This window comes from Prionailurus bengalensis, chromosome E2 (assembly GCF_016509475.1).
Source record: "Prionailurus bengalensis isolate Pbe53 chromosome E2, Fcat_Pben_1.1_paternal_pri, whole genome shotgun sequence".
Taxonomy (NCBI): Eukaryota; Metazoa; Chordata; class Mammalia; order Carnivora; family Felidae; genus Prionailurus; species Prionailurus bengalensis.
This window is the reverse complement of record NC_057352.1, coordinates 55778086-55797216: the sequence shown is the minus strand read 5'-3', so window position 1 is coordinate 55797216 and position 19131 is coordinate 55778086. Positions and strand designations below refer to the sequence as shown.

Below are 19131 nucleotides of genomic sequence, written 5' to 3'. Positions count from 1 at the left end.
TTGGGAGAGGGCGTGCCCTACGCCCATGCCCCCCCCCCCCTCCTCCTTTCAATGCCCAGGTCTCATTTCCTGAGCAGCCTTCATGCATCTTGGGGTTAGGGTGGAAAGGTGTTGCCCAGTTTCACCAAGAAACAGTGTGGTTCTGTTTGTCCTTGTCAGCTTGGGCTGTCGCCATAGACACACAGGAAACCAGAGACATGATCTGAGGCAGGCTCAGAATTTTGGCTTATTAGGAGTAGGGGAGGCCTGCAGAGGAGGAAGGAAGTCACTCCTGGGTCTGCATCCCAGTTCTGGTCCTACAGGTGTGTGACCTTGAGCAAGTCAGTGAACAGCTCCGGGCCCTAAAGTGCTCATGCTTAAGAAGCAGAGAGGATAAAACCTCTAAACCAAGGATTAGAGAGTTTAAGGCACAAAACACAATAAATGCTGTTTTCCTTCCTTCCTGTGCTCCATCTGGCTCAAAAGCTTAAGTGCATCCCTAATGACAACGGGCAGAGTCTATTTCTGAGTTCAGAAGGCCCCCAGTGCCTTATGCACAAAGGGATTGTTCACTTCATGCCTCCCTGGGACATGAATGTGCCAGAGGTCACTGCATGCCACACGGGAGCAGGGGAAGGCTCCCTTCTTTCATCATCCCTGACATACTGCTCTTTGTGTTTTAAACCTCCAGGCTGGGGCGCCTGGGTGGCTCAGTGGGTTAAGCATCTGACTTCGGCTCAGGTCATGATCTCACGGTCCGTGAGTTTGAGCCCTGCGTCGGGCTCTGTGCTGACAGCTCAGAGCCTGGAGCCTGTTTCAGATTCTGTGTCTCCCTCTCTCTCTGCCCCTCCCCCGTTCATGCTCTGTCTCTGTCTCAAAAATAAACAAACATTAAAAAAAAAATTTTAAACCTCCAGGCTAAGTCATAGAATTTTCTAGATTAATTGATACTATTTCCTGGCTGGGAAGGGAAGGTTCACTAACTCTGACCTCTCTCCATGACATCACACCCCTGTCTGTGCAGGATGGGTCCAGGGGGAGGTGGGTTAGGAACAAGCAAACGGTTACTGTAAAAAAAAGTCCATCCTAACCCTTACGTAAAAGGGCACGTTACAAAATTGCACCTTGACTGCCGGGTTTAAAGTAGTTTACAGTGTGGGCTCGCTAAGCAAGAGGGGCTGTCGAATATCAGATGCTAGGGACTTAGAAACCACGTCTTCATAGTTTCCTCTAAGTTGGGATTTGATCTACTCCTTTGCTTAGGAATTTGTTTCCTGGGTGATAAGATAGGCAGCCATGCTCAGTCCTTTCCAAGTGCCACCTGAGGAGCTGCTTGAATGTGCAACTTCGGGGCCCCACCCCAGGGGAGTCGGAGCACCCCGGGATGGGCCCAGGAACCTGCATTTTCCAACCATATGCCCAGCTGGGCAGGGGCGCCATGCCGGAAATGATCCGATTTATGATGCTAAGAAAGGTAGAAACTGAGGGAATATCTGCTATGTTTCAAGTTTGGAAACCTTGAAACCTTGGGATCCTTGGGGAACCGTGACCTCATGAGGACTCCAGAAGGATCTAGGGTCTTCTGTCTCATGCCTCAGAAATACTGAGGAAGGGGGAAAAGGGAATTCCACATGGAACGAGGGACTCTTTGTCAAACATTACATATCAAGTCCAGCAGGAGAGGAGAGAAACTGTCTACAAGAATAGCCACCTTTACAGAGCAGCATGAAGCTCTGAACCCCCTCCCCAGGTTGGGGAGGGGCGGCTATATTGCTGCTTTGGGGGTGGGGGGGTAATGGGACTCCATTTCCTAGGTCTTAAGAGCTGGTCACATGTCCCAGCTTGGCGTGGTCACAGGCAGACCCAATAAGACCCTTCAAGCAGCACGAAGGAGTTTGGCTCAGCATAGAAGAAAGTGGCAGCAGTGGAAGAAGTCTGTCTCCTGGGGACTCTCTAGGCCTCAGGAAGAGGCAGAGCTGAGATCGGAGCTCACAGCTGCTCAGGGCCTTTTTCTTCCCCCCAGAGTGCAGTGCGAGCCTGGGGGAGGGCCGGAGCTGCCCTCACCCTAAGCCCCTAGCCTTTCAGAATGAAATCAAACTACACTACCAGATCGGCAATTCCCTAATAATCCAACTTTGCACAAAGGCCTGACCGTGAAGGGGCCCAGCCTCCCCACCTTCCCTGGTCTCTGTGCCAAATGGAGGCTGTCCCCATGGTAACAGCCGCATGGTCAGCGGTCCGAGCCACCCAATCAGTTTTGCAACAATTTAATACAAACCAGGAGGCGTGCTTTTTGGTTCTTCCTAAAGCCAGCAGCACAGACCAAAAACGATGCTAGCCCAAACCGACCATCTCAACTAAAACATCTTCAGGGCGCCTGGGTGGCTCAGTCGGTTGAGCATCTGACTTCGGCTCAGGACATGATCTCACGGTTCATGGGTTTGAGCCCCGCGTCGGGCTCTGTGTTCACAGCTCAGGTTCGAGCCCCGCGTCGGGCTCTGTGTTCACAGCTCAGAGCCTGGAGCCTGCTTCAGATGCTGTGTCTCCCTTTCTCTCTCTGCCCCTCCCGGGCTCTCGCTCGCTCTCTCTCAAACATTAAAAAAAAATTTTTTTTAAACGCCTTACCTGATTTGATTCCTTTGATGGGGTAAGTGGCATGAGCGAGGAAGTTAGGATCACTGAACATGTCTTCCTCGTAGACCACAAAGCGCAGAAACGCGAGGTTTGGGTCATAAATTTCAAAGGTCACCTTCTCCTGTGTCGGAGCCCAAACAGGGCTCAGGCCATTGTCATCTGGAAGGAGATCAAGGCTCAGCTGAGGCCCCATTCACCCTGCCCCCTCCTGGTAAAACTGACTCTCTGAATCTCCTTAGCACCCTGTAAACACGTATCTATGCCAAGATCTAAGAAACACTTTCTTCCCGGAAGCAGTTCTGGTAAAGCTGCTCTCATAGGTCTGGTACTTGGAGAGCAGAGAGAAGAGACCACACCCCCTTGCTACAGCAACCATCTAGGCTCCCCCGGGGTATGGAAGGGGCAGGACAGCAGGAACAGGTGCATGTGGAAGAGATCACAGAGGGAAGAGCCACACTCCGCATCTGGTGAGGGAGGGGGGTCTGGAGTCATGTGAACCAGCCTCCTGGCTGTCACCCCCTGAGAAATGCCAATGTCACGGGTACACATGTGAGTTCATCAGGCTGTCTTTTTACCAGGGCCAGTGAGCCCAGGCCTTAGAAAATTGACAGTTCCTGGCTTCCATTGGAAGAGCAAGCAAGCATTTCTCTGGGCCTCCCTTCCCTCTGAAGGATAAAATCACCCATGTTAGGCTGCAGCCTCTGGGTTAGCCACACCCTCTGTGTCTCTGTCCCTTAGCCTTGGACACAAGCCTGACTGTGTAGATAAAGTGGGCAGGGAGGGGGGTATTGCCCAAAGGGGAGCACCCCGGCATCATTGCATAGGGGGCTGGCCCAGGACTCCCAACACAAAGAAACATGGCACTGGGTACCAGCCCACCTAGTTCATCACGGTGCCCTGTGTTTCCCCACCTCCCCGAGCTGAACTGTAGCGGGCACAGGGGATGAAGGAGAAGATGTGGACAATAGGACACGTGATGCAACTTACTCACAACTGTGGTCTTAAACTTGTTGTTGTCATATTCAGCCCCACAGATTTCCACCTCCACAAAGGGACATGCGATGCTTCGGCCAAGTTTGGGGAGATGGCGAGCCCCGAGAACCTAGGGCACCAAAGGTAAAAGCTGCAGTTCTCCCCCATCCATCCTGGGAAGCACGGACAAGTTTTATATGGGTGGCATCGCACGGGGCTCAGTCTGGGTTCTACAGTCAGACCAGATGAGGTCCAAGCCAGCCGCAGTTTCTTCACTGATGCCCTAACACACCTCTGCAGTGGTCGGGGAAATGGGGCTGGAGAACAGGTGTTAAGGAGAAGCCAGGATCGGAGCCCCCAGGCCATCATTCTCATGAACCTCCTGAGCACAGAAACGCATCGTCCCTGTGCCCAGGGAGAACCTACAGAGACATCCCAGGAAAGGAGAGGGGAGAAAGTGGTATTCTTTTTTTTTTTTAAGAGACTTTTTCATTACATATACTTCATTTTTTTGTTTCTTATGAGACCACCTGCTGAGCCCAGTAAGAGATGGACCTCCTACCTCACCCCCAGGAGACCTGGGGTGGTGACCAAGTCCCCTCCCTACAACCCGTGGGTGTGCCATAATTTAGATCCTGAAACAGTGACTGGGTGTTGGTGGTTTACACAAGATGACAGGTGTCACTGGGCAGAGGCCTGAGTTACCTTGACGGTCAGAGTCATCAGAATCTTCCGCTGGGATTCGGGCGGCATGGGGTCGTACTTCTCCGTCCTCATGCTCTCGGGCTGCAGGACGTAGCCTGTCCGCCCGTTGAGTGAGAACAAGGCTTGATTCATCTGCATGTACTTGTCTGGGAAAGCAAGGGAAGGGCAGCTGTGAGTGAGGCAGGACGAGGCCGCCTCTTGGGCCTGAGGCGCTGGGTGGGGTGTCATTTTAGCTGTCTCCAAAAATAATTTCAGGCAGTGGTTAAAATATGCGTTTCAAAAAAAGTCCCGACTGGTGAACACCATCCTAAGTATGACAGTAAAACCTACTCAACGCCGAAGATTTCTTAGAAAAGAATTGGGGTTAATTTTAAAACTTCACTTAAGGGGAGCCTGGGTGGCTCAGTCGGTTAAGCGTCCGACTTCGGCTCAGGTCATGATCTCGCGGTCCGGGAGTTGGAGCCCTGCGTCGGGCTCTGTGCTGACCGCTCAGAGCCTGGAGCCTGTTTCAGATTCTGTGTCTCCCTCTCTCTCTCTGACCTTCCCCCATTCATGCTCTGTCTCTCTCTGTCTCAAAAATAAATACACGTAAAAAAATAAAATGTCACTTAAGACCTGTTGCAGAAAGAGAAATCGTTCTAACTCAAATGACAGGGGAAGATCCACACATGAAAGCGATCTGATAATGCGTACTATAAATACCTACGCCCTGTTCGAGAAACAGGGACAGTTCGCAAAAAGAAAACGCCTCGTAAAAACATGGTTCACGTTGTGCCTAAGGGAAGCCCTAAGTACAACGTGACCATCGTACTGGCAAAGATTGAAAAGTTGGATAAAACTGAGCCCAAGTTTCACTGAAAAGGTGTATTCAAACGTTTTCTCAATTTGCGATCCCACCCAGTCCCTCTGGAGGGCGGCCTGGTGAGGTGTCTGAGCTCAGGCGTTGCTGGACTTGGGTGTTCACTGGGTTTCCTCAGGAACGGTCCACATGCCAATGCTGTAGGACCTAGCCTGTACTTCTGAGAATTCCGTCCCACCGAAGCGCTCCGCCACATGGGAAGTGGTGCTCACGGAAGGTTACAGAAGTCAAGGCTGTCTGTAATAGCCAATGAGGGAGAGGACCTCAGTGTGCCTCCATGGGGGCACCAGTTGAGTAGATGAGGGATCCATTCAGTGGAACCCCCCTACGCAGGCCTAAAAACAACATAAAGGAGACTCCTGGTGAATAGCTCTGTCAATAAAAGAACACAGCACTGTGATTTCTGCTACCATTTGTGGAAAAAAAGTTTAGCATGTGGGTTTCTCTCAGCAGGGAGTATCTCTTTAAGAGTCTGAGCATGAAACGCTCAACGAAGGATGGGCCAGAGAAGAGTTCACTAAAGACAGCCACAGAGCACCTGTATGCAGCTGTGCCTGAAGCTGTCTCAACGCCTGGACCTTTTCATTACATGACCTCAAGTATTTCCTTTCTCACTTAAGCCTCCCTGCTCAGCATCTGCCCCTGTGAAGGCTCCATTCAGCTGATGGGCCTCACGCTAGCGTGCTGGTTGAACCTTGACAGTTCCCGGGACCAGTCCTGCCTCCTAGGATAGCATGTCACACTGGTGGCCCCAGCGGACCGAGCCTGGAATGATGTGACCATCCCTGCTCCTTTACCTGGAGTCTGGAAATTGAGTGCCACCATCTGGGAGCCACACAGCCAGAGGCGAAAGGGGTCGTAGTTGGAGGAGTCCACCCTCTGTCCCTTCGGGTAAACACGGGTCAGGCCCTTCTGATTGTACTTGAGGAGGTCGACGGGTTTCTGTCTGACGACACTGTCAGCCTTCGTCTCCACGAAGGAGCGGATTTCTCGGAAGTCGGGGTTTTCTGCACACAGAGAGGGAGTCCCCGTTTATTCTGTGCCTCGTGCATTTTCTTAATGTTTGGTACAACGGCTGGACACACAGGATGTAAACCAAAACCAGGAACCTCAAGGCCAAGACAGTCAAGTGGTTATGATGCCATTTCCATAACCAGTACTGCTATGGGTCCCAGCGCTCCCCCCTGCCTTCTAGTCTCGATTGGTGTAACTTACTTCTTGTTTAAAGCCACCTTGTACAAGAAAACACAAAGGTGGTATGGTTACAGAAAGGGGGGCAGTAGGGAGTGGCCACAGTGATCAACGGTAGGACGACATCTGAGGATGTGGTTTCCTCAGCCAAGAGGTCGTGGACCCAAGACGAGTGAACCAGGCACCGTGGAGGAGGGAGAGTCAGCTGCCTGCAGGCAGGGAGGTGCTAGGAGGGGGTGCCCGGAAGGGGAGAAGGAACAGGACAGAAATGTGCAACTACGGTGGTGGCCAGCCCATCAACACGCGGAGTCTGGCCGAGTCTGGTTCTGAGCTCTGCTACCCTTCCCTGCAGGTGGAGGTGCCCAGGGACCCTCCTGGGGAGCAAGTTCTTGGACCAGTTAACTGGGATTAGTGCTGTTCCTCTGGTCCTCGGTCCTGGACTCAGATTCTTGAGATCAAAGAAAGGGGGAAGATAAAATGAACGGGATTTTACTAGGTCAGAGAACTTGCTCCCTTAGCGACCATCTAAGAAGATTGATACCTGAATCCTTCTGTGGCCAGCTGAATGGCCACCAAAGGCATCCAGGTCCTTATCCCTGGGGCCTGTGACTGTGTAATTTATCTGGCAAAGGGACTTTGTGGGTGTGATTCAATTACAGAGCTTGAAAGTGGGGGGATCATCAGGCCCCTCAATATAGGGTCCATATAATAGGGAGATGGGGGAGGTTTGGCCACAAGCCCAGGAATGCTAGCAGCCACCACAAGAGGCAAGTCCCGGATTCTCCCCTTGAACCTCTGGACGAACAGGGCCCTGCTGGCACCTGGACTTCAGCCCAGTTGACACTGATGTTGGACCTCTGACCTCCAGGACTGTGAGTTAACAAACAGGTGTTGCTTTTAACCACCAAGTCTGTCCTAACTTGTTAGACCAACAGTGGGAGACGAATCCACCCTCAGAGAGGGTTTTCCTCCTGAAGGTACCGGAAGGGCCTGTTTTGGCTGCATGCTCTGAGAGCACGTGAGAAGGAGCAACGAACCTCTCTCACTTTGTCTTCTGACAGCACCTGACTTAAAAAGGAAACCAGGGTGTTCAGCCAACGGAGGAGGCAGAGTCAGAGGAGACGGTACCTAAATTGTCCTTGGTCTTGCTGGTCGGCTTGCAGTAGACTACCAGGTCGGAGAGCTCGATGGCGATGGACTGGTTCTTCTCCCAGTACTTCATGTTGTTCTCCTGTTGGAGCCAGCCCCTGGCGTCAGCCTGGAAGCTTTCCCACTGCCCTGGCCCCCCCTTGTCCTCCCGGGCGCCCCTCCACACTCAGATCTTTAGTACAGTTGGATGCTTTCCTTTTCCCTGCCCTCCCAACGTTCCCAAGTTGTTTCCACCCAGGATTGGGGTCCAGCTCAGTCTCTGGGCACAGGATGGGGTGGGAGGGGGGCTCCCTTTTGTCGGCACTCTCCTCCTCCACCCTCTGCTCTCAGGCTCCTGCCCCATCCATTCCGGTAAAGCCACCCCAGCAAAGCTCTCCAAGCCCGTGTTCTCATGGGCGCAGCACATCCTGGTTAGAACTTGCTGGTCCTCACACCCTCATCCCTGTGACGTGCCCTCCCCGTGCCATTGTCCCCCTGGAGGCCGCACTGTCCAATCCGTCTCCACATGCACAAGGATGAGTGCCTGCCTCTCCCCACACCAGCCAACTGTCTCCCGTCTCACCAAATTCTGACCCTTTCTTGCACTGACAAAGGGGGAGCCTTGAGACAAAGGGGGCAGCCTCCATCTGCCCCAAGAGGGGGAGTGGTGTCCATTTTGCAAAGAATTTAGTATACAGAGGTTGAGTGGCCTCCACGGCTGGGCGGTGACCAGACCAGATGCTTATGCACCGGGCCTCACCGCGTCCCTTCTCTGTCATCTTTTTTAAAGGGCCCCAGAGTTCACCTCCCCCGTCCCTCTGAACCACAGCACGGACCTCCTGCTCCTCACCCTGCACCTCCCCCCGTCCTTCCTCTGCCACTCCATGAGATCTCTCCTTCCACACTCCACCGCAAGCATGCCTGCTCCGGGAAGTCTTCCTGGATCACTCCAGCCAGGATGAGGACAGGGATGGTGCCATTCACCAGCAGTGCCCACCCCTGTCCCCACAGACACATGTGTGGGTAGCAAGTATTCAGGTGACCGGGGGTGATGTGCTGAGAGAGGCTGAAAAGCACCTGGTGTAACAGCAGGAACTGGAACCAGACACTGGTTCAAAAGTTGGCCCTCCGTTGACTGGCCGTGGCCATTGAGCACATCGTGTAGTCTCTCTGTGCCTCAGTCTCCACAACGATAAAAGGAGGCTAACCAGAGGAGTCCCCTTCTAGAGTACTGAGACTTAAGCAAAGAACCCTTTGCACCCCACCAGGGGTGTGGGAAACAACCAGTGGGGCCAGAGTGCCCCCCAACACCGCCTCCCCAGTGACCACAGAATCGCATCAGACAAGGGTGGGTGAAGCATGCCACGCCTGTCTTGAATTACAGAAACTGCCTCACAAAGCACAGAGCGATGACAAGCCATGGGTGTCACTTTTTCCCAACCTCAGCAGAAAACAATGTCCATTCAAGGCGAAAGACCCATTGCTGCATCAAAATTGTGTAACAATTACTCTCCAGACCTGTAGACTGCACCCACTGGGCTCTCCGAGAAACTGAAAGCACAGCTTCCCTAGTCAGGCTTTGGAAACTCACTAACCAGACAGATCTTAGTGCCTGGTCTCTTGCCCTCCCCCGTGAAATCGCAGAGCCCTGAGCAGGGTGTCAGGGACAGACATGACAGTAGGGCTGTGGTGAGGAGCTCCCGGCAGTGAGCTGAGCATTCATCGTGTTGGTTTCCCAGCGCCAGGGCAGCTAGGGAGAAGGGAGGGATGCAGTGGTTTCTGCTGACTGCGGTTTTCTTAACCTTCCCACATAATAATGAGAATTAGCAGACGTAAAAACCAATTAAGGAGGAATGTAGATCAAAGGCAGAGAACAGGAGCCTTGAAGAGCCAGGCTTGATTTCAGAACCTTCATGTGAGGACAGAGAGCCTTCCAGTAACTCTGCATTTTTCTCCACTAAAAGCAGTGGAGAGGGCCAGGACGTACCCCACACTCCATCCGTGCCGTATGTGGCTCGGGGGCCTGAGGTCTGTAGGGCACAGCTGCTCACCGTCTCCCACTAGTGTTTTCTCCACTCCTGGCCAGGCTGGGGGTGGGGAGGGACCCAAATACTAGAAGATGCTCAGGACGCCAGCATCACATACTAACAGTGCCATACGATCACGATGACCACCATTTACCCAGGATGGGGGACAGCTGTACAAGATCGGAAGAACTCATCTTCCAAATGAACCCCAGGATCATGATGCCCCCCTGTGCCACATCAGAGCCACCGAAGGGCAGAAGGGATGCACCCTAGCAACAAGAGCAGGAGCAGCAGTGTTGGCCACAAGCTCGGGGCTCATCCCAAGTGCCTGGGGATGGAGTGACAAGCCTCTAGTCCCTGACTAGACTCGAGCACAAGGCAAGACCGGGCCACTAGGGGGGGTGACGCTCCCAGTACATGGGAGAAGGAGACTCATCAACTGTAACCAGGCATCACAGGGACCCACAGAGTCCTGGCAAAGCTTAGAAATCGGTCCTTTGGGTCAGTATCTGCCTTAGAAACAACTGGGCACGTGGGAAACCCTACAATTTCTTCCCAGGTCTGTGGCCACAAGAAAGGATGGATGGTACTTGCTCCATCTGCCAAGATACAGCAAGCGTCCCATGTCTTCGTGGTAGGACAGAGTGATGCTGAAGGACTGTTCCCTTAGGTCTGCCGTGTGTCAACCCCGGGACCCACTGCTCTTCATGCATCATCTCATTTCATCCCTCCCTCATCTTGTGACTTAGGGACTGGGCTCATCTGACAGATAAGAAAACTAAGGCCTAGAGAAATGTGGGTCCAGCCCTGCCTAATTCTCAACCTCCTGTTCTCACTCAGAACATGGCCCTTCTCAAAACACCTCCAGCCTAACAAGAGGGCTCCAGTTATGATAAACGCTGAAAGGTCCACTTCCATCTGGAGCCTAGGTTCCTCCACAAGAAAACAAACTTGCAGAGGGACAGAAGGGGGTCGTGTTGAGCACAAGGGGCCACTGTGGGTCCAGGGGCCTGAGCTCAGGAAATGCCTCCTATGGGGGAGGATCCAGGCTGTGCCGAACGATAGTGACAAACAAGAGAACATTCAAAATCAGGAACACCGTACTTTCTCGTTAAGATAGGGCCAGCCCGGCCCCAAATATCGAGTTATGGCTCCACACACGCCCAGCCTGCTGAGGGTTTGAACTAGACCCAGCTTTCCCGGAGACCACCAATGGCCCTTTCCCCTCCATGATGGTGGGCACTCCTATGGCCCAAACCGCCCCCCCCCCCCGGAAGTCTTCCCTCAAAGGTAAGACCCGACCCCGCCTCCGCAGAGGGAGCCCCGATGAGCCAAGCACCTACCTTGGTGTCCATCTTCCAGGTGATCTCCCGGATGCTCTGAAACCACTCAAAGAGCTCCTCGACCCTGTCTGTGGCAAACTCCACCGGAGGGTCGCCTTGCTTCTTCGGCTCCAGGATGAACACGAACGCCTTCTGGTTTTTCCCCTGCGGGGCTTTCACTTTGGGAGAGAATAACGAAGTCTTGAGCAGCCTCCCGCGGCCCAAGCCGCCTCTCTCACGAACCCGGCCAAAGTGCCACTGCCCCAGCCATGGTCAGCGTGGACCGGGGCATCTGCCTTAGGGCGGGCGGGGTCTGGCCTCTTCACCTACATCACGGCCTGGGAGACACAGCGGGCCGAGCGGCGTTCTCCCAGGAGTTCTGTCTGCACCCTAAGCCCCCGTACCTGCGAATGTGACCTGACTGGAAATAAAGGATCTCCAGATGTACTTAAGGATCCTGAGAGGAAATCACTCTGGAGTTAGGATTTCTAAATACAACAACTAACGTCCTTACCAGAGGAAGTAGAGGGAAATTTGAGACACAGACACAGGAAAGACGGCCCCTGAAGACAGAGGCAGACATTGGAATGGTGCAGCCACAAGCCAAGGGGCGCCAAAGATCTCCAGGAGCCACCAGAAGCTAGGAGACAGGCATGCGATAGACGCTCTCTGCAGAGAAAGTATTTTCTAGAAAGAAAATTAAGGCCATGAGAGGAGAAATTATCTGCTCAGTAACCTCACTGGCTGAGATGTCTGAGGTCTTCTGTGCCAGGCAGAATCCTAAAGCACATTACATGTGCCGTCTCTTAATCCTCATCCCACCCTTTTGGGGGTATCACTCTTCTATGTATGTGGCAGGAGAGGACACAGAGGCATTGGTGGGGAAGTAATGCGTGGAGGGGCACAGAGCTGGTCACGGCACAGCTGAGGCTCAAAGCAGACCCGGCTCCAAGCTCCCTCTGGATAACCCCGGGGCCATCCCCCTGTGCACTGCAAACGTAAGGCAGATGGCCTAACGCAGTGTGGGTGAGGGCCCTGCCCCGCCTCATCTCTTAGCTGGCCGCAGGACCCCAGCCGGGTCCCACGGTCGGTGATGGGCGTGGGCTCCTCCTCTGGGAGTAGGAACACGGACTCCGTGTCCTGTGCCCAGGCTAATGGCTGGATGGACTGCAGCCGCCTCCCCGCCTGGGGCGCTTCCGAGGCGGGGCCGTGGGGGACCTGGGTGGCGATCCACGCTGAGACCGTGTGTGCACGTACCGACGTTATAGGTGTTGAGATCCAGTATTCCTCTGCAAAGAGACCCTAAGGGATTGTCTTCAATAATCTGTGAGGAAACAAGACATAACTCAAGTTAGTCTTAACGGGAATAATAAAAAGACAACCAGTTTCCAAAGCGCACCGTTTAGCGGAGACACCGCCTGCAGAACTGTTTAAAATGCATTTTCATTACAGGATCCACCCGTGGGGAGAGCGCTAAATAATGAAGCATGCTGCTGACGGGGACCCAGCCGTGAGCGGGTGCCAGCAGGTCCGCCAGTTCATTTTCCAATCTGTAAAAACAAGCCGTCTGAATTCCGGAACGGGTCTGAAAGCATCGCGCTGGGTCTGGTTCCAAGACGACGTCCTAGACGCGCATTCAGACGTGGCTGTGAAAGGGGACCGTCCAGCCTCCCGGAGCCCAGCTCGAGAGCCTTCTGTGGCTTCTCAGGTCCTCGGGGAGCAACGGCCGCACTGTGAGATCTGCCTGAAGGGCCCCCGCCAGCCTTCCAGCTCCCCCTCCCACCACACGTTCGCTGCATCCCAGGGTCCACGGGCGACAGAGAACGTCTGGGTCTCAGGACAGCTAGCAGACCTGTGTCTGCCCCCTGCTTGTAAGGCCCGCCCCCACCCCACCAGGCCAAGGCCGACTGGGGGGTAAGGGCCACACGGGACAGACGCGGTGAGGGGTCACGTCCCTGCCACAGGCCCGGCGTGCCGGACACAGCCACGTTCCCACCACCACAGCTTCCGTGCGGCTGTGCCTCCCACCTGGTTTCCCTTCTGCCGGTCCTGCTACTGGTCTCCAACTGGACTTCTGAGACTCGAACGCACATTACTCTGTGCAGCCCTCCCAGATTGCCCCAACTCCCTGAGGAAGTTCCTTGGGCTTGGAAAGGCCTTAAGGTGCTCATTATGACAAGTCTGTCCTCGGCCCAGTGTCGTCACCTGACAGCGGATGTTCTTTAGGCCTTCGGGGCAAGAGGAGGCTGGGGGACAGACACCAGGTTGGCAGTGTCACCACGAGGGCCTCAATTCACTGCCACTCAAGCCCACCTGCTTACTCACACCAAGCATGTCCCGAATGTCTGGCGGCCAAACTAAATGTGTTTCATTTGCAAGCTGCTTTAAGCAAAGGACAAATTCCCCGTTTGGCCATTTTCGCTCCGGAGGGACCTGTCCTGCATATGCAAAGCCTTCCAGCCTGGCACAGCCTGATTAAAACATGACAGGCTTGTCACAGTGACTTTCACCCCCAACAACTCAGGGGACAATCCCGACTTCCCTGTCACCCGTCGTCCCTGTTCCGGTGCTCCACAGGGACCACACAGCAGCATGTGGGACGGGAACCCACGGAGACGGCTCCCCGGATTGCTGAGAAGCCGGGTCCGCAGGGGTCCCTGTGTGACAGTCCAGACTCACCTGCTTTTCCAGTTCTTCCACATCGACCGTTGAAATGTCCTCAACGTAGTTGGATGGGAAGTATTGCTGGATCCTGGTCCCATAGTCTCCTTTCCACCTGGGGAAAAACAGAGGGCATCAGAGGGCCTTCGTGGGGCAGAGTTAATAATCCATCACTGTTCCTCAGATCCCAGCTGCCGGCTGGGGCGAGGCAGCAGGTGGCCAAGCGACCAGAGGCCGTGGTCATTATCTGTGACAACAGAGCATTTCAAAGGGGTCATCGGCTTTTTTTAAATCAGCAGTGAGTGAGCACAGTAACCTGCCTACAATAGAATTCTAACGTTTGGTCAAAGACACCAGAAGTTTCGGTGCTTTACGTGGACGTCAGAGGCCATTTGGGACAAAAGCTCAAGTCTAGAGCATTCCCAACCCCACTTCAGGGAGGGCTGTGAACTTAGGGATAAGGACGGGGTAAGGAAGGTTCTGGAGCCCTACAGGCTGGCATCACATTCCGGCTGCACCGCCAACTACGTAGGCGCTCTGTGCCCCAGACTCTCCATCTGTAAAATGGGGTAATCCAAGTGCCTCCCTCAGAGCATTTTTTTTTATGTTTATTTTTGAGAGACAGAGAGAGAGAACGTGAGCAGGGGAGGGGGAGAGAGGGAGGGAGACCCAGAATCCGCCGCAGGCTCCAGGCTCTGAGCTGTCAGCACAGAGCCTGACACGGGGCTCGAACTCAGACAGCGAGATCATGACCTGAGCCGAAGTCGGGCACTCAACCAGCTGAGCCACACAGGCGCCCCTCATATATGTTTTTTAAAAGTTTATTTATTTTTGAGAGAGAGAGGGGAGGGGGAGACACAGAACCCGAAGCAGCTCCAGGCTCCGAGCTGTCAGCACAGAGCCCGACGTGGGGCTCCCAACTCACAAACCTTGAGATAGTGACCTGAGCCGAAGTTGGGCGCTTAACCCACTGAGCCACCCAGCCGCCCCCTCCCCTCAGAGGATTTTATTGGAACCACAGGGCTAAGCACATGCTGAGCAGTTTTAACAGCATCCAGTATACAGCAAGTGCTCAAATAACGTTCTTGTTATTCAGCTAAAACACTGCCCTCCCTCAACCTTCTTGCCTCCTCTGACGGCACTGATAACAAGGAACATAACTGATCTCTGTATGCGTCTCAACTCCACCAAACTGTGGTCACCTCCAAGATTCTCCCCCGAAGCAGTGCCCAGGCACGCAGGGCTACTCCCTCCAAGTGTCCTCCTGTAGGCACACTCTGCAGCCAGGAGGCTCTTTCCAGAACCCATCTCTGACCTCACCACACCCCCAGTTTCCAAAGTCTTCAGAATCAAGCCCAGACTCTTTCACCTGACCCCAGGCACTCTCGGACCTTAACTCCTGTCTGTGACTCAAACTTGACCCTCATCCCAGACCACCTGTCACCCCCACCCTTCTGTCCCTGCCATGCCTCCTAGCTTCCATGCCTCAGTCCACGCCCTTCGTATCCAGCTTGTGCCTACTAACCATTTAAGACTCAGCTCAGGAATGCCTCTTCCAGGGAGCCTTCCCTGACTGCCACCTAGGCTGAGTGTTCTTCCTCTGTGCTCTGTGGCATCTGTCCCCACAGCTGTGGAGGCAGTGTGCACCTTTCATATAATGTCTATCTCTGTCTTCCCCACTATGTGAGACCTTTCTCCATCTTACCAAATCAGTACTCGGGGGTGGTGGGAAGCATTTAGTAAATGTTGACCTGAATCCAAGCAGAGGGAGGACCGATCGTCCCATGGCCTGGTGGAAATACAGGTTTGCCAGCCACCCACCTCACCTCCATTTCTCCAGACCCATTTCAGGCAAACACTGGCTGTATTCAGGGTGACTACAAATACTGTTTGCCCCAAACTAGGCAGGTCATACCTGTGGTCGAGGTACAATTATTTAAAAAAAAAAAAAATTTTTTTAAAAATTATTTATTTATTTTAAGAGAGAGACCATCCCAAGCAGGCTCCACACTTCAGGCACGGAGCCCAACACGGGGCTTGATTTTGCAAACCGTGAGATCATGACCTGAGCTGAAATCAAGAGTGGGATTCTTAATCAACTGAGCCAGCCAGGCACCCCCAGGGGTCATTATTAACAATCCCATTCCCTTCATTCTCAAAGGCATCCCAGTTTGGACAAAACCCCCACCATTTTGGAACTAGGCTGGGAGGATGCACAGGAGAGTGGCACAGTGACAACACCCCACTAGGTGGTGCCATTGCCACCAGACAGAAAGGAGGGGACCTCTGCAGGGCAGTTGACCCACAGCCCCTCGCCAACGCCACTTAAACCAGCACCTCAGTTCACCTCAGGAGCCCTGGAAATGACAAGCACCCCACCTCGGACGTGTGCAAAAGCAGGACGGCTGTGCCACGCATGGAAAAGTGTGTGATTTAAAGAGATCACCTGGGGTCTACCTGCTACTTGGTCCAAGTCACCCACACAAACGGAACGGGGACCTCAACAGAGGCAGGGTGCAGAAAGGGGCATCGTGGGCCCAGGGGAGACCCGGGTTCTGGCTGTGCCCCTCAGGGAGAGGCGGGCAAGCTGCAGCTGGGAGCCTCACAGAGGAGCTCCGGGGTCTCCGTGGGGAGGCCACACGGGAGAGCTGAGCCCCAACCCCAGCTTCAGCAGATCGCTCTGTTAACCTTTTTTGACGCTGGGGATCCAGGGAAGATTTGGATTAGAAACAGGGCATCTCGAGGCTCCTGGGTGGCTCAGTCGGTTAAGCGTCAGACTTCGGCTCAGGTCATGAGCATGCCGTCTGTGAATTTGAGCTCCGTGTCGGGCGGGTTCTGTTCTGACAGCTCGGAGCCTGGAGCCTGTTTCAGATTCTGTGTCTCCCTCTCTCTCTCAAAAATAAAAAAGTTAAAAGGAGGGCATTCTCAAAAAGCAAAACAAAACAACAACACGAAAACAACTTTGAAAACCCCTGAACTTGGTACATGAGTCAAGTCAGGAGTAGGGGCTCTGGAGTCAGAAGGCCTGGCTTCAGATCTCAGCCTGCTGTGCGGCCCTGGACAAGTTACTGTACTTATCTGTGCCTCACAGTTTCCTCACGTGTACAATGCAGGGTAACACCAGAACCTCTCAGGGCCACTGTGTGGGTTTATAGGAGTTATTTCAGATGAAGTGCTCACGATGGTTCCTGACATAAAGAGGCACTCCTATCAAGCTGCTGTTCAGATTTCTCCGTCAGGTCCAGCTATCTTGCGGGACAAAAGGATGCTGCGCTTGTGAATTGAATCCCTGGGGGTGCTCGTGGTTACCAACAAGTTCTTATCGCTTAAAGGGAAAAACAGTCCTGCAAAAACACCCGTCTAGGGACTTATGGATGGGCAACACAACTTTTTTCGATTTTTGCCCCAGGTGAAAAGAGAGAAAAGGTCATTGAGCCCCAGCATACCCAGGTATCTGTGACCTAAAAACGTCCCTGCTTCAGTCCGGGGTAGGGCCGCTGCACAGGACTAGGCATCAGCGTAAGAATCTGAACTCAGAAGAATACACAGGCTCGTGTCGTGGGAAGGACCTGCACTATTTAATAGCTGTACAACCTTGGAAAGCCTCATTTGCCATCTCTGTAAAGTGGGGAGACCCACAGTCAACTCCAAGGGTTGTCATGAGAATCTGGTTAGACCATGTATGACACAGAGGAAGGGCCCAGTAAGTGGCCGCTGCTGTTAAACTAAAATAATATTTAATATGATGTGAAATATGGTGGTTTATCTGCTTTTCTGAATACAGCACGTATCAAACCACCTTCCCAGGGAGGGTACAAGAGTCAAAGCCAGCCCGGAACAGCAGAGAAAGGGCGTCAGAGCTCAGCCGGGACCCGAGTCTCACTGGCAAGAAGGGACAAGTCAGGTTCATCCAGCAAGCAGCCCGGCCCCCCTCAGCCTTACCAGCCCCAGGGCTCCTTGGAGACGTTGTGAATGAGGGCCCCACGGCAGAAGCTCAGCTCATCGTTTCGCTTGGCTTTGTAGTCATACAGAGCTTTGACGGTCCTCTGAGGCTTTGAGGGAAAACAAGAAGGAGAAGGTCAGGCTGGGCGACACAAGCAGAGAGAGGGGTCTGCATTGGTTCCGCTCTTTAGGGAACAGGGAGCTTCAGTCCAAGGTTACAGCGCCATCTGCTGGCCAAGAGCTAGTAATGCATTGCCGAGGAGCTCCCAAAGTCACCAGGGAATGTGGATGAGGACCGGCCCCTAAGGTCAACCAGGGGCTAAGTGGCTGAGCTCAGAAATAAATCAGTTACGGCCATAGTTCACGCTGGTCTTATGTAAGAAGCAACGTGGGTTCTAGGCGGACGTAAGGACACATTTTCCCCCATCAACCTCCCAGGCCACTGCCAGGCTCCAAGGCTGTAAGGTGCAGCCAGTGGCAAAGGGAGGTGCCATAGAGTGGCTTCCACGAGGAGCGAGTCTCCAGCCTGACAGAGGGCAGGAGGAGGCCTCATGGCAGGCCCCCCACGAACGAGAGAAATAAGCTGTCCATCAGGTGACCAGGTTGGCAGACGGCACAACAAAATGACTAAGAGCAAATGCCCCCGAGCCAGACCGCCCGGGGCCACGTTCCAGCTCTGTACCTTGCTAGCTATGCCGAGGGCACAGAAACTGTACCCGATGCACGGGATTAATGGGCTGTCAAGTGCTTAGAACAAGGCTTGATATGTGGCCATCCAGCCAGACGCGTCCCCTATTACGACTGATATAGTCTTTCCAGTTCCAAGAACTCCTCCCAAGGAAACGATGCAAAGAGATGCCCAAAGCCTCACAGGTGACGTTCCTTTTACTGTTAACTAGAAGGACAAAGACTAGAGATGACGTACACGGCCACTGACGGGGACATAGCTAAACCGGCACAGCCACCCAGAACATTCTGCAGCATTAAAAACCCATTCTTTTTTTTTTTTTTTAAGTCAAAACCGCAAGCCATGTATTTTCCCTCAATTACCTGGCCTACCAGTTTGAGCCAGAATAGTCACGAGGCAAATCAGCAAAGGAGAAATCCACACAGGACAAGCAGCAAGTGAACAGAGCAGAATAGAAATGGCAAGTGTGGGTGGTGGGGATTGTAAAATACGTCTCCATGCAGGCAGAGACCCAGGAATGCAGACAGCGACCGGGTTAGGAGGGTGAGACCGGGGCTAATTATTTTCCTCATCTTCAGAGTGGGGTTTTTTTTTTAATTGTTCAACCGTTTTCCATCATAATAACAGCGGTAATTTTCTTTTGAGGCGCTCGCCATAGTCTGGCAGTCGGCGATCAAATGCAGCCACAGTCGTGTTTTACTTGCCTCACTTATAGGATGATTTTCTCTGCAACTTGGGTTAAAATTTAAAAATGGGACAAATTCACATCAAGGACCTGGATGATTGGTGTGCCTTGAGAAATCAGAAAAGCTGGCCTGCTCTCTGGAAAGGCAGCCATCAAGCGCCAACGGGCACAGCTGCCTTCGAGATGGGGTGTGAGTTCCTCAGTTTACCACAGTCTCCACCATCCCCTGACACCTGGCTGACACGAGGTCATGTCGTTCTTATTACCAAAGCCTTCTTCCCAATAAAAGTCCTCTAATAATTTCACACAAAGCCCATGTGTCCACATCCTTGCAAGCC

The 19131-nt window shown here is 53.4% G+C and overlaps 1 protein-coding gene across 1 annotated transcript in view; it reads right to left on the bottom strand.

The window, feature by feature from the left end:
- Nucleotides 1-19131, bottom strand: part of PLCG2 (phospholipase C gamma 2) — a 160752-nt gene that overhangs the window by 28848 nt on the left and 112773 nt on the right. Inside the window, exons 22-30 of the mRNA XM_043599754.1 lie at nt 17421-17530; nt 13497-13593; nt 12075-12141; nt 10839-10996; nt 7469-7571; nt 5947-6156; nt 4291-4436; nt 3601-3715; nt 2605-2772 (exon numbers count right to left, since the gene is read on the bottom strand). Of these exons, the coding sequence (XP_043455689.1) occupies nt 2605-2772; nt 3601-3715; nt 4291-4436; nt 5947-6156; nt 7469-7571; nt 10839-10996; nt 12075-12141; nt 13497-13593; nt 17421-17530 (1174 nt within the window). The remainder of the gene's footprint in view (nt 1-2604; nt 2773-3600; nt 3716-4290; nt 4437-5946; nt 6157-7468; nt 7572-10838; nt 10997-12074; nt 12142-13496; nt 13594-17420; nt 17531-19131) is intronic.